The sequence below is a fragment of the Petaurus breviceps genome, unplaced genomic scaffold, assembly GCF_028583685.1.
Source record: "Petaurus breviceps papuanus isolate PSGF00001 unplaced genomic scaffold, PetGlider_PUasm1.0 76, whole genome shotgun sequence".
Lineage (NCBI taxonomy): Eukaryota > Metazoa > Chordata > Mammalia > Diprotodontia > Petauridae > Petaurus > Petaurus breviceps.
Window position 1 is genome coordinate 28,816,033 of NW_027186473.1, and position 15,931 is coordinate 28,831,963.

The window sequence follows — 15,931 nt, forward strand, 5'->3', positions numbered from 1 at the left end:
AAAGTAGAAATCAATAAGAAATCTACTGCAATAATCAAGATATGAGGTAATGAGAACCTGCACCAGGGTGATGTCAGTGCCAGAAGACAGAAAGGAGCATATCCAAGATATGTTGGGAAGATAGAATCAATAGGACTTGGTAACAGAACAGATATGGGTGAGAGTGAGGAGTGAAGGATGACATCTGGGTTATGAATCTGGATGACTGGGAGGATCATGGTGTTCTCAAAAGTAGAGGGAAGTTGGGAAGAAGAGAGTGTTTAGGGGGAAAGATAATGAATTCAGTTGTGGACATGTTGAGTTTAAGCTATATGGGACATGTAGTTGGAAATACTAGACTGGAAATCAAGAGGGAGGTTAGGTTTGGTTAAACAGATTTAAGAATGTTACCAATGATAACAGAATCCATGAGAGTTGATGAGATTGCCAAGCAAAAGAGGGAAAAGAGAAAAGAATCCTGAACAGAACCACAGTTAGTAGGAGCAACCTGGATGAATATCCAGCAAAGGAGACATACCTCTTCGGAGAGGCAGTACTATATGGGTGCAGAATAAATTATTTATTTTTAGACATGTCTAATGCATTGATTTGTTTTCCTTGATTGTGCTTATTTGTTGTAAGAGAGGCTCCTATAGATAGGGAGGAGGGGAATCACTGAGAAGTAAAGTTAACAGTCATGTTTAAAGAAAAGGAAAATATCAATAAGACAGTTCTGTTTTGCTTTAAAAGCATATATTACTTGGAATCAGTAGAGACCTAGATTTGAATTCTATCTCTTGATATTTCCTAGCACTGTGATGATGAGATGGTCACTTAACTTCACTAAGACTTAAAATTAGGATAATAATGCCTGAAATACATCACAGAGCTGTGTGAGTCTTAAACATGATAACACATAAAGCATTTTCCCAAATTTAAAGTGTTCCGTAAAAGTCAACTATCACTATTATTACTATCATTGGGTATAGATAAAGTTTCTCTCAAAACAGTTAAGAAAATCAGAGAATTATTTGGAGAACGATGCTGATACCAGAAATATAGTTTGCAAGTCATATGAACTAAAAGTTTTACTATACTTGGTACTGGTTAGACCACATTTGGAGAATTGTGTTAAATTCTTGGGAACACATTTTGAAATATATTTTGACAAGACAGAATTCTCTAAAGAAGGGAAACCAAGATGATATGGGATATAGAAATCATGTTCAATTCAATTTAGCATTTATGTATGGGAGAAGATGTAGGAAAATTGGAACACTGATGCATAGCTGATGGAGTTGTGAACTGATCCAACTATTCTGGAGAGCAATTTGGAACTATGCCCAAAGGGCTATAAAACTGTGCATACCCTTCAATACAGCAATACCACTTCTAGGCTTGTATCCCAAAGAGATCATAAAAATGGCAAAAGGACCCACATGTACAAAAATATTTATAGCAATTGTTTTTTTGGAGGCCAAGAATTGGAAATTGAGGGGATTCAATTGGGGAATGGCTGAACAAGTTGTGGTATATGAATGTGATAGAATACTATCGTTCTGTAAGAAAGGATGAGCAAGTGGACTTCAGAAAAACCTGGAAAGATTTACATGAACTGATCCTAAGTAAAGTGAACAGAACCAGGAGAATATTATACACAGTAAAAGCAAAACTGTACGATAACCAATTCTGATAGACTTAATTCTTCTCAGCAATCTGAGGATCTAAGACAATCCCAAAAGACTCGTGATGGAAAATGCTATCCACATCCAGAGAAAGAACTACGGAGTTTGAATGCAGATTGAAACATAATATTTTCTCCTTTTTTTGTTTCTTCTTTCTCATATTTTTTCCCTTTGCTTCTAATTCTTCTTTACAACATGACTAATGTGGAAATATGTTAATATAATTGTACACATATAGCCTATATTAGATTGCATACCATCTTGGGAAAGGGGGAGCGGAGGAATGGTGAAAAAATTTAGAACTCAAAATGTTATAGAAGTGAATGCTGAAAACTAGAAACAAATAAACTTTTTAAAAAATAGTATTCATGCCTTCATTTATGTTATTATACAAAGAACTAGAGATGTGAAAAGTAAATAGAACATAGCCTCTGTCTTCAATGTAACTATCTAATAGGAGGCATAATGTGGACACAAATAACAACAAAATATAAAGCAAATTTGTTAAATGTAAAGAAGAGGAACGAATAAAGTATGATGAAAAATTTGAAGAAAAAGAGAAATCACATCCATTTGAAGAACGGAACTGAATCTGTTTAGAAATAACTATGGGAGACAAGACAAATATTCAAAAAAGAGCAAATTCCATGGGGCAGAATTAATAGCAACACATGAAAGGAGGAATTAGATTTAAGGTGAACAGTTAGAGTTGTCCAACAATATACTCTAAGTCATGACTTCTCATCAGGGGAGGTATTCAAGTAATGGCTATGACAATCAAACAATCAATCAACAAGCAAGTATTAAACATTTACTATAAGGCAGCCAGTATGTTAAGAGCTAGTAATATCAGCACAAAAATGAAACAACACCTACCCTCAAAGAATTTACATTCTACAGGGCCAACAACACACAAACACACACACACACACACACACACATATATCAAGTAAATATGAAGGTGGAAGTACCATCAACTGAGCAGGAATAGCTTTGTGTAGGAGGTGGTATTTATGCTGAGCTTTGAAGGAAACTAAGGCTTCTTAAAGGTGAAGATAAGGAGGGAGTATATTCCAGATATAGTATGTGCAAAGGTGTAGAGACAGGTCAGAGATTGTCATATGCGAAGAACAATCTATGAGAGATGCTGTAAAAAGGAATTAGCATACTGTGTAGGAATTCAACAAATGTACTTCTATTCTCATTTTTCAAGGGTCTGTAATTTCATCAGCATGAATATTTATTCTATTTACAAATATTACTAACTTCTCTATTTGAAATGGTCTTCAGATATTCAGTAAATGGTCTTCAGATATTACTGTGGCCAAAAAATTCATTACCCTATGGCCAACTTGGTGATGAGATTCTCTGAACCTACCTAGACTGGTTATCAGAAAATAAAATGTAGTCGATCACCAGGGCTATAATTATAGTTCTTCTAATTTTGAAGGATGGATTAGATGATCTCTCATATTTGGAGTTCAAAATTCTACAGAACCTAGCCCTCTACACCACCATTTTGCAGTCTTCTTATACCTTGTACCCCTACATGCATTCTTCAATCCAGTGACAATGGACCCTTGTTGTTCCTCAAACAAGACTGTCCATCTCCCAACTCTAGGCATTTTCACTGACTACTCCTCCATGCATGGAATGTTCTCCCACTTCACCATCTTCTTAGTTCCCTGGCTTCCTTCACATTTCAGCTAAAATCCCACCTTCTATAGGAAGCCTTTTCTAATACCTCCTGATTCTAGCACTTGCCCTCTGTTGAGTTCTTCCTGTTTATCCTGTTTAAAGCTTTTTTGCACATAACTGTTTACAAGTTTTCTTCCCTCTAGATTGTAAACCCCTTGAGAGTAAGGACTGTCTGCCTTTCTTTGTATCCCCAGTCCTTAGCACAGTGTCAAGTACATAGCAGACACTTAATAAATATTTAGTATTTACTGAATGACACACAAATTATATAAGTTTTTTGGCCATTTTCCATTGTTTTCAATGATTATATAATTATTCTTTTCTTTCTCTAGTAATTTCAAATCTTTTTGATACTTGCAATCATCTTCTATCCTCATAGCCATCATCCAGAGAAACTATGGAGAAGTTAGCTCCTGCTGACTGTAGTTCTGTCTAGGCAAATCAAAACACCACCACCTTGACCATCATCTTCCCTCAAAGACCTTGATGGAGACAGCTTAGAACCCTGAACGTAAGAGCTTTGGAAATAGCATTGCTTCTAGTCTAGTGCCTTCACATCATCCCAAGATGAAACACCTATGGAGATACAGCCTGGCAACTGCTCCTGCAGTTACAACAGCTACAACTACTGAAAAACTTAAAAAGGAAAGTTCTTACCACCAAAGTCTTTGGCATTGTCAAAGAACTAAACATCACAAACCGATATGATTTTATCAGTGGAAATCACATTAAAGGAGCATTATTATCTGCTTTGTCACCCTACCCTAAAGACCATAGTACTTTTTCTTGTCATTTGCTGCTGAAATATTGAATATGTATTTTCTCCCACATATGAGCTCCTTGAGAGTAGAGACTGTCTTGTTTCTCTATTTCAGTCAATAAACATTTATTAAAACACCAACTACATGCCATGCACTGTGCTAAATGCTGACGATACAAAGAAAGGCAAAAGACAGCTTCTTCTCTCAGGAAGTTAAAAACCTAACAGGGGATAATACAGCACATAAAAGGAAGATGAAAAGAAGGTTGGGGGAAGAGAATATCCAGCAAGAGGGCATGATGAAGTCCAGACAACTTCAGCCAGGTGGAAAATGAAGAGGTGGTTGGCTTGGGTGCCCTCCTTAAATAAAAGGTCTAGGAGGAGCTCTCTTCTTTCAATCTAACACCCTCTCCAATCAGAAGGAGAGAGGGGCTCTGGAGGCAGTGAGTACTAATGAAGTTAAAGTTCCAGGGTTGATGTAATCTCACAGGATGATGAAGTCCCTGGGGGATAATGAATTCGAGAAGTGTGCAGCAGGGTGGGAAATGTATCCTTAGTGCTTAATAAATGCTTCATTCATTCACTGATCCTTTTTTGGGGAGGAAGGGGGTGTTGGGGGAAGAAGAATGGGATTAGATTAGACTGTTAGTTCCTTGTGGGCAGGGACTGTCTTTTGCCTTCATTTGTATCCCCAGCTCTTAGCACAGTGGCTGGCCCATAATGGGTGCTCAATAAAAGCTTATTGACTGATAGACTAAATAGAGGTGGAGACCTATGACTTTATTGGTCTGTGTAGAAATTCACTCCAAGAATGGCAATTTAGATATAACTTTATAAGGGCAGAGTGCCATAGTGAAGGAATATTAGATTTATAACCAGAAGACCAGGGCTCAAATCCCAGCTTTGCAATTTACTGCTTCTTTAATGTTGGCTAAAAGTTGAGTTTATTTATGTGTTAAATGAAGGGTTTATACTGGATATTTAATATTTATTTAAAGCTGTAAAAATACTATAATCCTAAGACTATGAAGGTGAACTTCTAGTTGTCTATTCATAAATCTGGATTTTTTTTCAAATGTAGACCTGTGATATTAAGTATGAGTAAACATTTTTCTATAGATGCAGTTACACAATCTATCTGTAGATTGTAGTCTTAGAGAAATACCTATACTGAAAAGTGCTCATGGTCACACAATCAATCAATTAAACATTTGTTCAGCAATAAAAATCAATCAAACAAGAATTTATTAAACCTTATAAGCCAGAGATTGTGCTGGGCACAGTTCTTGATTTCAAAGACCTTCCATTCCATCACAGGACATTACATGGACACTAGTAATTAAATATAAGATATGGGCAAAACACATAGAGTAATGGGCAGGGGAGGGGAGGAAATGAAGAAATGAATCAATCAGGAAAGTCATCTTAAAGGAAATGGCACTTAACTTCATCCCTAAAGAAGTGAGGGGTTCTCTGACGCACTCACTCAGGGAGAGCAACAAAGGTATGATGGGGAAACAGAATGCTGTGTCCATGGAACAACGACGAGGGCAGTTAGGATGGAATAAAAAGTGGGTATAAAGGAAACGAAATTTGAGACAGGTTATGAAGAGCTTTAAATAAAGAGCTTTCCTAAAGGAAAGCAACTCAAAGGGGTCAATAGTCATATATCAATCATTCACTTAGCTTAGGGGAAAAAGTCAGAACCCTGAACTTCAGAGAAAATACAAATAGAAATTACAAGCAGAAAAAAATAGCACAAATCAACGGACAGTACTTCTAGCTGACTGACCAAAGCTATACTAGAGAGAAGCGCCAACATCTGAGTTTTTAAAGCCAGAGGGGACCCTTAACGGCTACCTAGAGTTTCATCTGGCCAAATCACATGAACACTCTTCCAATGAGTGAGCACCAATCCATATCCTTCTTCAGAGCCACAGGTCATAACAACCCTTGGGACACACCACCTAATTGCAAAGTAACAAAAGGTATTTGCTTTCCTGAAAAACTAGCCTCCCCTAATCAAGCTTCTCTTGTTGGGCTCACCTGAGGTCTATTAATGGAAGGGGAAGATCTTCAACTCTCATTAATATTACAGTGACTTCTCCAGGGTCACACAGCTAGTAAGTATCAAATGTCTGAAGTTGGATTTAAACTCAGGTCCTCCTGATTCCAGGCCTGATGCTCTATCCACTGTGCAACCTAGCTGCTCCACCACTAATGCTTCCTGTGCAGGTCAATGATGTGGTCAGGTCAGTGCTTAAGGAATATCAATTTCAGCTAGCTGTGTGCAGGACAGAAGCAAGGAGATCAATTAAGAGGCCATTGCAATAGTCCAGAAAAATTGTAATGAGGGTCTAAACTAGGGTGGCTATGGTATAAGTAGAGGGAAAAGAATAGAGAAAACACAGCTAGACTATGTCAGAAACAAGGCTTAATGCTATGTATTCCTGATTCTAAAGCTGGCTCTCTCCACATTATCTCTTAATCCTTCTGTCTTTTATTTTCAGTAAAGGGGCCACTAAACTACACACAAGGAGGCCTGTGATCCACTTACTGACTTAGAAAACTACATATTTGCATTATCTATGTTCTACTATATTTTTATTTATTTTGTTACATATTTCTCAATTATGTTCTAATTTGGTTTTAATTGTATTTGGGACAGCTGCCAGCTGTAATGTGCAATGTGAACCTCTGCTCTAGGAAACTCCTTAAACCTATCAGTTAGGAAAAAGGCACTGACCTGAATTAGTGGAGGGAATTCCTCACTTGTATTCCTCACCTTCTATACTAATAAAATCACAGGTCCATTCCCAATAAAATAGATGAACCATTACATTAAGAAAGAATACATTATAGTTCAGATCTTTAGGAATGAATAGCTTTGATAACTTAAACTATCACTCCCATGTTAAGAGGATTGTTTCATTAGAAATTCTTAGTTACATATATTCTTGTTTTCTTCTGGATGATTTTTGCTTTTTTTTTTTTTTTGGTTTTTGGAGGGCAATTGGGGTTAAGCAACTTGCCCAACGTCACACGGCTAGTTTTTATGTTAAGTGTCTGAGTCCAGATTTGAACTCTGGTCCTCCTGACTCCAGGGCCAGAGCTCTATTCACTGTACCACCTAGCTGCCCTACTCTGGATAATTTTAATACTGTTTTATGTTTCTCTACATCAACAAAAATGTAAAGTGATTTCTAATATATTACAAAATTGTCCTATAAGGTGGATAAGCATATATATCTAGAGAAGCAATATAAGGCACATACACAAGAAAAAGAATATTAAACTGATTCTGACACTTCTATAAAGATACTTACCTACATGTGTAGATGTAGGAAAATCTATAGAAAACAGAGCCAGTTTTGGCACATGTCTGAAAATATGCATAGAACTACATTTAACTAGTTAAATTGACTGTTCAGTAATTGAAGAAATGATAACCAGATTTATTTCTTCATATACTTATGTGAAATTTTGATGACTGAATTTTCCATCACTATAAATATGACCTAGGGTCAACAATAACTTCAAAATTACAATGGAAGTAAGAATAAAAGGAGTTAGTGAATACACTGATAATCTAAGTTAATTTAAGTCATTATTCTCTATTAGCCTGTTTTAAGTTTGTCCTCTCATTTTCCCCAATATCTTACTGATGAGCAATTAGCAAGGAATAAAATGGCCAAAATATCATGAGTGAAGAGGAAATTAATACTTAAAGAGTTTGAAAATACATTAAGGCCTTTATTTTGTATCTAAGTAGACACAAGAATTAGAAATCTGTTTTGTAATAAGAGCATAAAAACAAAAAATAATTTTAAATTATTAGAGAAAACAAAAAAAAGTAAATAAAAGAACTGGTTGACTTACTTCTGATGTCACAATTCTATCATCAGAACAATGATTTATTCATTGAATATCAATAAAAAAGAGAAGTAATATTGAGCTGAGCAAGAATGAATAAAGGAAAAAGAGAGAACTACTTTTGATGTCATAGTCCTACTACCCAAAAATGAGATTAAAAATAAAACTCTAATTAATAACTTCAAAGAAGATAAAGGGAAGGGGGAAAAGGGACAGAGGTGGAAAAGGGCTGAAGGGAGTAAAAAGAAAGTAAGGTGAGAGATAAGAAGGAAGATCAAATTGTAAAAATCAGCAGAAGTAGAGTATTAAGAATAACTATTTCAGAGAAAAGGACTACTCAGCAATTTAGCTGCACCAGATTTAGGGCAATCTCACAGGGTTGTTGTGAGGCTCAAGTTAGATAATATATGTAAAACATTTTGTAAAATCTGAAACAGTATGTAAATTCCACTCATTAATATTATAGATCAACAAACATCTAAATGACTTCAGAAAATGTAAGCTCTTTGAGGGCAGGGATTTTTCATATTTGTAGTCCAAGAATCTAGTATAGAACCTTGCATCTTATTGCATACGTACTTACTTACTTACTGAATACTAGAGAAAAGGAACTGAACTGTTATGCAGTATTTTCTTGGGGAGGCTCTGTGAGTAACAGAAGAGTATTTTTAGATGACTATTTAATTTGATTATTCAATAACTGGTTTCAGAAACAGACAGATATAGATATTTATACACACATACATATTTCTGGCACTGAGTTTTTGAACCATTCTACTGAAAATGAAAGAGAAAGAAACTGTGATTCATTTTAAGATTGTTAACAAATTCCTTTCCCAAATTGGTTCCTTTGACAAAGTATTAACAAATGATATTTCCTCTCTAAAGAAGTCATTAACAAAATGGCTTTATACACACCAAAATATTTATAAGCTGAGCATTCTTTCGGTAGCAAACCAGAAAACAAAGTAGAAGGCCATTGATTAAGGAATGTCTAAAAATTACGGCACATGAATGTAACAGAGTATTAATGTGCCATGAGAAATTATAAACATATTGAATATAGAGAACCATGGAAATACATGTATGAGTTAATGCAAAGTGAAGTAAGCACATCCAGAAAAATACTATACACAATGTAGTACTACAAAAACAATTACATCATTGGAAAGAGCAATAACCACAGAACAAGTGATGTTGAACACTGTGAGATAAAGATTAAATTTGGCCCCAAAGAAGAGACATGAAAAGACAGCTCACCAAACTCCTTTTATGAAGGAGGGGGAAGGGAAGGTGATTCCATGAGTGTGGAATACTACATACAACCTAAGTTTTTTTCAGTGTTGTTAGCTTGTTCTTCTAGTTTACTTTCCCCTTTTTCCTTATTTTGTTTATTATTAGAGACTGCTCTCTGGAAGAAGTGATAAGGACAGATGCAGTGTGAAATGTAGGGAACATCATAACAAAAGCCATTAATAGAGATCTATTTTAATGATAATTGCTCTTTCTATGGCAATTTTTTAATTTCTCTCTATATTCAATAGATATTTTCACTTACCATTTCTATGTTCTCATTAGCTACATGAAGTTGTTGTGTCAGTTGCTTTAAGTTAGTCAGCCGATCCTAAAATGGAAATGGAAATGTCTGATTACTGACCAAAACAAGTTTGAAATTCAGATGAAAGCAAAAACAATGCAAAACAAGCAAACACTATGTTTAAGGCTCAAATTTTCTCCCCTTAATTTTTCACATGTTAAATACTATTAAGATGCTGTAGCAGATGGGTCAAAGAAGCAGAAAAGAAAGAATCATTTTAACAGACTAAAGGACCAATGTAAATAAAAACTAATGTATTCAAGTTTTATGGGCCTACATATAGTAACTTAGACTTTTGTAGAAACTTATCTGTTTGTAGATAGATGAGTGAAATGTATCATGCCTGAAAACTGGGGGAAAAAATTATGTTCAATAATTTTTAAAAATTCAATCATCAACAGCAATATTGTTTTAAGAATGACTTTGAGGGGAGGCTAGGTGGCACAGTGAGTAGAGCGCCAGCCTTGGAGTTGGAAGGACCCAAGTTCAGATCTGGCATCAGACACTTAACACGCACAAAAAAAAAAAACTAGCTGTGTAACCTTGGGCAAGTTACTTAACCCCAATTGCCCTCCAAAAGGCAAAAAATAAAAATAAAAAAGAATGACTTTGAGTAAGTTATTTTGGTTATTATAAATACCTAAATTAATTAAAAAGGACTTATGAAGAAAGATGCTATTTGCATCCAGAGAAAGAACTGATAAACATATGTATAAAATAATTTTACACAGATACATATATATTATACATACACACACACACACACAAACACACACACACATACACACACCCCTACTTGTGTCTAATGGTAGTAATCTTTAAGGAGGAGGTTAGAGGAGGAGAGGAAAAAAGAAGAAATTTACATGATAATTTTGTTGTATATTTGAAAGAAATAGCAAGTTGTGCATGATAGATTGGCACTTTCACATACAATCATCTTTTATATTGTTATGGATAAATGCTTGTTTCATTCCACAAATATATATTAATGTAATAAAAAAGGGGAAAATGTATAGTAATTTTCTCTGATAAAAGCCTCTATCTCTCAAATATATACAAAAATGAATAAAATTTATAAGAATACAAGTCATTCCCCAACTGATAAAAAATTAAAGGATATGAAGGCAGTTTTCAGATGAAGAAATCAGAGCTATTTAATAGTGATATGAAAAAAATGCTCTAAATCACTACTGAGTGAAGAAATGTAACTTAAAACAACTCTGAGGTACCACTTCACACCTGTGAGATTGGCTAATATGACAGAAATGGGAAAATTACAAATGTAGGGGAATGAGGGAAAAGTATGACACTAATGTACTCTTGGTGGAGTTGTGAATTGATCCAACCACTCTGGAGAACAATTTAGAAATATGTCTAAAGGGCTATAAAACTGTGCATACCATTTAATACTGCAATACCACCACCAGGACTGTATCCCAAAGAGATCAAAGAAAAAGTAAAAAGGACTTATAATATACAAAAATGTTTACAGCAGTTCTTTTTGTGGTAAAGAAGAATTAGAAATTGAAGGGATATCCATCAATTGGGGAATGTATGAATAAGTTGGGTAAATTATTTTAATGGAATAGTATTGTCCAAAAAAAGAAATAACAAGGGAGATAAGTTTCAGAAAAACCAGGATAGACTTACATGAACTGATGTAAAGTGAAGTGAGCAAAATTTGAGAGAACATTGTACACAGTAACAGAAATATTGTACAATGATCAGCTGTGAATTACTTAGCTATTCTCAGCAATACAGTAATCCAAGACAATTCTTAAGGATCTATGATGAAAAATACTATCTGCTTCCATAGAAGGAACTAATCGAATCTGAAGGCAGATAGAAACACACTGGGTTTTTTTTTTAACTTTATTTTTCTTGGGTTTTTTTGTCTGTGTTCTCTTTTACAGTATGACTATTATGGAAATATTTTGTATGACTGCACATGTATAATCTTTATTAAATTGCTTGCTTTCTCAAGAAAGAGTCAGTTGGAAGGAAGATAGAAGAGAATTTGTTACTCAAATTTGTAAAAAAAGGAAGGGTAAAACTTATTTTTACATGTAATTGGAAAAAAAATAAAATATTAAAACAAGACAAACAAATTAAAAAAGACATGTATCTTTCCCAAGACTGGAGAACCTCTTATAGAGACTATCAAAATAATTATGGTTATTACTGCTGACTTCAGTTAGAAAAAAATTTACACTCTACACTCATATGAAAAAATTCTTTTCAGGGGGATTAATGCTTGAATGCTTCACAATTTTAAAACAAGTTAATTAATTTTGTTTTTCATTTGGTTCTATCTTACTCATTATCTGTTAACAATGAGAATGAATACATCAGAAACATTTCTTTCAGATTTGTAAATGACAGTGCTGAAACAGAGAGATGATATGCTAGAGGACAATTCAGAATAAACAAATCCTGACGAGCTACAACAGCCTGTCAAACTAAGACTGAATGTAACAGTAATGATGATGACTAATGATGATCAATGGCATTTATATAGCACTTTAAGCTTTACAAAACACTTAATAAATACCTCATTTTATCTTCACAACAGCCCTGGGAGCTATGTGTTATTATTATCCCTATCTTACAGATAAGGAAACTGAGGCAGGCAGAGATAAAGTGATTTGCCCAGGGTCATAACATAGCTAGGTGTCTGAGGTAGGATTTGAACTGAAGTGATTCCAGACCCACCACCATTAATGTAAAATATCATGCTTAAAATTTTAAAACGCACCAGGGAAATAGCAGGGTAAAGTTATTTTTCATCATTAGGGATAAAAGGAACAGGAGGTGTGAGTCTATTAACTATAGAAAAGGGGAAGAACTAATTAGCTAGAGGTTCCATTCTCCAAGATTCTATAATAAAGAAGGGTGATGTTGGTGAAAATGCTTCCTTTCCAAACATTAGCAACTGAGGGAGGAAGTGGTAGTAATTGAAACTTTAGGCCACAGGTCTGGGATCCCCAGGGGCGGAACTGAACTCATATGTAGTACCAGTTTTACAGCAACATTACAACCCCGCCCCCTCCGGGGGGGAGGAAGAGGAAATAAAACACAGACAGAAGATATTACATACATAGAATATTCATAGATACAAGAACTGAAAAATTTTGTGTGGGGATTGAAACCTCAGTTATGCTTTGAAGGAATTTATAAAGCATAAGTGAGGGAAAAAAGTATTCTAGTCATGGGACTCACTAGGGCAAAGGAACAGAAAATAGAATATGATGTAGAGGAATAGTTAGTAAGCAAGTCTGACTGGAACAGAGTTTCTAAGTAACAAAATAAGAAATAAGACCAAAAATGTAGTGGAAACCAGACAGTAGAGTGTTTTAAATACCATATTGAATAGCTTGTATTTTATTTTAAAAGCAATAGGGATCTACTAAAAATAGTCTGATCGGGCGGCTAGGTGGCGCAGTGAGTAAAGTGCCGGCCCTGGAGTCAGGAGGACCCGAGTTCAGTTTCAGCCTCAGACACTTAACCACCCACACACAAAAACTAGCCATGTAACCTTGGGCAAGTTACTTAACCCCAACTGCCCTCCAAAAGGCAAAAAAAATAAAAATAGTCTGATTTGTGTTTTAGTATTATCAGTGTAAAACATTGGATGGATTAGAGAAGAGGGAGACTAGATTCAAGGAAATTCATCAGGGGTTAACAACATGTAATAGCTAGGACATGGTGAGGGCCTGAACTAGGGGTTATATGAATGAAGAGAAAGGAACATATGTGAGAGACGTTGTAAAGAAAGAATTGAGAAGACTTGGTAATTTACTGTATATAAGTGAAAAGGAAATAAGATAAGGTAAGGCCCTAAGATCATATGACCTTTGGTGCCTGGAAGCATAGTGTTAAATTTAACATGAATAGGAGAGTTTGGAAGAGATATGAGTTTAAAGAGAGGAACAGATGTTTAATTTTAATTAGTCATTTTTCCCTAAAACTAAAAAATGCAACCATTTTCTGATATCATAAGAATAAAAATGAAAATTACCTTTTGTTTCTGTCTTTCAACTACGTAAATTTGGGCATCAGTTATATGATCTTGATAGAGCTTCTGTAGTCTGTCTAACTCCTGTGAAACTGTCTGCCAGAGTTCCACAGCCTGGTTTTTCTCCTATAAAAAAAAAATTATTACTATTTTAATTGTATTAATTGGTCATAGGACAGTACAGATGAAGCCTTCTGAATGACAGCATTTTCTTTAAAATAAGAATAAATTAAACTTTTAAATCTTACTTGTTTTATTTATAAAGATTTTATTATTTTGTTGGATATCATTAATCCCCTAAACTACTGAATTATGAAATATATTGATTAAGATAGAAATTATCGGGGCGGCCAGGTGGATCAGCAAGTATGAGCACCAGCCCAAGTGTTGGGATGACCTGGGGATCAAATCCGGGCTCAGATACTTAGCACCACACCCAGAAATAACTGGCCGTGTAACCTTGAGCATGCTACTTAACCCCAATTGCTTAAAAAAAAAAAAAAAGATAGAAATGATCAGTCTTCAATGAAACCAGAAAGCTATCCTCCTCAAATATGTAAAAACCTCAGACCACCTCAGCTAAAAAGGACTGTAAGAAGAGTTTCTGTCTAATCTTTTCAAATTACAACTTAGTAGCCATTTTGGCACCCAAGTTCTACCTCCAAGAGAATGCTGAAATAATTTTCTGTGTTTTGTTACAACATAAGACACTTAAAAATGTGATGACCGTTTTACATGGGGTGTGGTAGGGAAAAAACCACTCTAGGGCAGACATCTACTCAACAGCCTAGTGGTTCCCTTAAATAGCTCTCCAAGGAAGTTCAAATATTAGCGTTTACTTTAAAATGAGCAAAAGGATCAGGAAAAATGTAAATTTCTATTATCTAAGCCCCAAAACTGAAAATGGTGAATTATGGAAAAGATACTTCTATAAAAAGTAAACAGCCACTCTACTTGAAATCATAAAAAGAATATGTAGAATGCTCAAAAAACCAAAGTAGATTATAGGCTCCTTAAGTAGAGAGAATGGGAGTGGAGAGGAAGGAGGGAGAGGCAGAGACACAGAGAGAGAAGCAGAGTAGATAGATAGAAGAAGGAAAGAAGAAAGGGAGGACAGATGGAAGGAAGGAAGGAAGGAGGGAAGGAAGGAGGGAAGGAAGGAAGGAAGGAAGGAAGGAAGGAAGGAAGGAAGGAAGGAAGGAAGGAAGGAAGGAAGGAAGGAAGGAAGGGAGGGAGGGAGGGAGGGAGGGAGAGGGAAGGAGAGATGTTGAGGGGAAAGGAAAGATAAGGAAGAAGGGAAAAGGAAATAAAAGGAGATAGCTACAGTTTCTGGAAAATTTTCAGTGAAATATGTCCTTAATTTGTAGAAATAAAGAGTCAATGGTAATTTTAAAGTTAAAAAAATGGCCAACTTGGGAGTTATTACAATATGGTGCATTTTATTTTTAAGTTTCCTTAGGAAGACTCCCACATATCTCATATTATCTGTTTATTCCTGTTCAATTAGCTCCATACCAAGATTCAAGTAGAGCATGTTGTGGTATTGCCTTTTAACCACTGGATAGTAATAGGAAAAAACAATGCCACAGCAGATTGGGTGCTTGGTATTCAGTTTAAGTTACCTATCTTGTTCCTTAAATTCATAAAATCTGAGAAACAGAATGGGAGTTTTAATCTAAGAGAGTTTATTTCTACAAAAAGATATTTGTTTACTTTATAAATAAAAGAAGGAAATGCTATATAGAACTGCAACTTTTAAAAAAAAGGACATTTTGACAACTAAAGTAATAGTAATGGTATGTCTCAGTATAGTCCATGGACAGAATATACCTAGGAAAAAATGTACTTGGTGGAGGGCAGTGGGGGGAGGGCAGAGTAACATATGCATATAATTACAGAAAAAAACTGTTACACTTACAGGGATTGGCAAAACAAATCCTTCAGGCACATAGCATAGTTACAAATGAATAGACACACAAAAAGGATCTTCATCAGGAATGTGGTCTTTCTACACATGAAAAATTAATCAAAAGTTAGTATTAAGTAAATGTAGATGATGAACTATGGGAAATCAAGTTCTCTAAAAGCTGACCATAATCCTGTACCTGCAGTCACAAAGCAGATACGTGTAATACTGAACAAACCATAGTAAATTGTAAGTTTGACCAGCAGGAGGAGGAAGAAGGGGGGGGGGGGGGGGGGGGGGGGGGGGGAGGGGGGGAGGGAGAGGGGGGAGGAGAGGGAGGAGAAAAGAAGGAGGAGGGGAGAAAAGATATTTAAAAATAAAAAAAAAACAGAACAATATCGCTCGATTCTTCTTACTT

The 15,931-nt window shown here is 35.3% G+C and overlaps 1 protein-coding gene across 8 annotated transcripts in view; it reads right to left on the reverse strand.

Moving 5' to 3' along the window:
* The window catches only part of SCLT1 (sodium channel and clathrin linker 1), a 286,904-nt gene that overhangs the window by 199,315 nt on the left and 71,658 nt on the right, over positions 1–15,931 (reverse strand). For all 8 annotated transcript variants that reach the window (XM_069105365.1, XM_069105363.1, XM_069105360.1 and 5 more), the window contains 2 exons: positions 13,611–13,733; positions 9,554–9,619 (listed from right to left, as the gene is read on the reverse strand). In XM_069105365.1, coding sequence (XP_068961466.1) covers positions 9,554–9,619; positions 13,611–13,733 — 189 coding nt within the window. The remainder of the gene's footprint in view (positions 1–9,553; positions 9,620–13,610; positions 13,734–15,931) is intronic.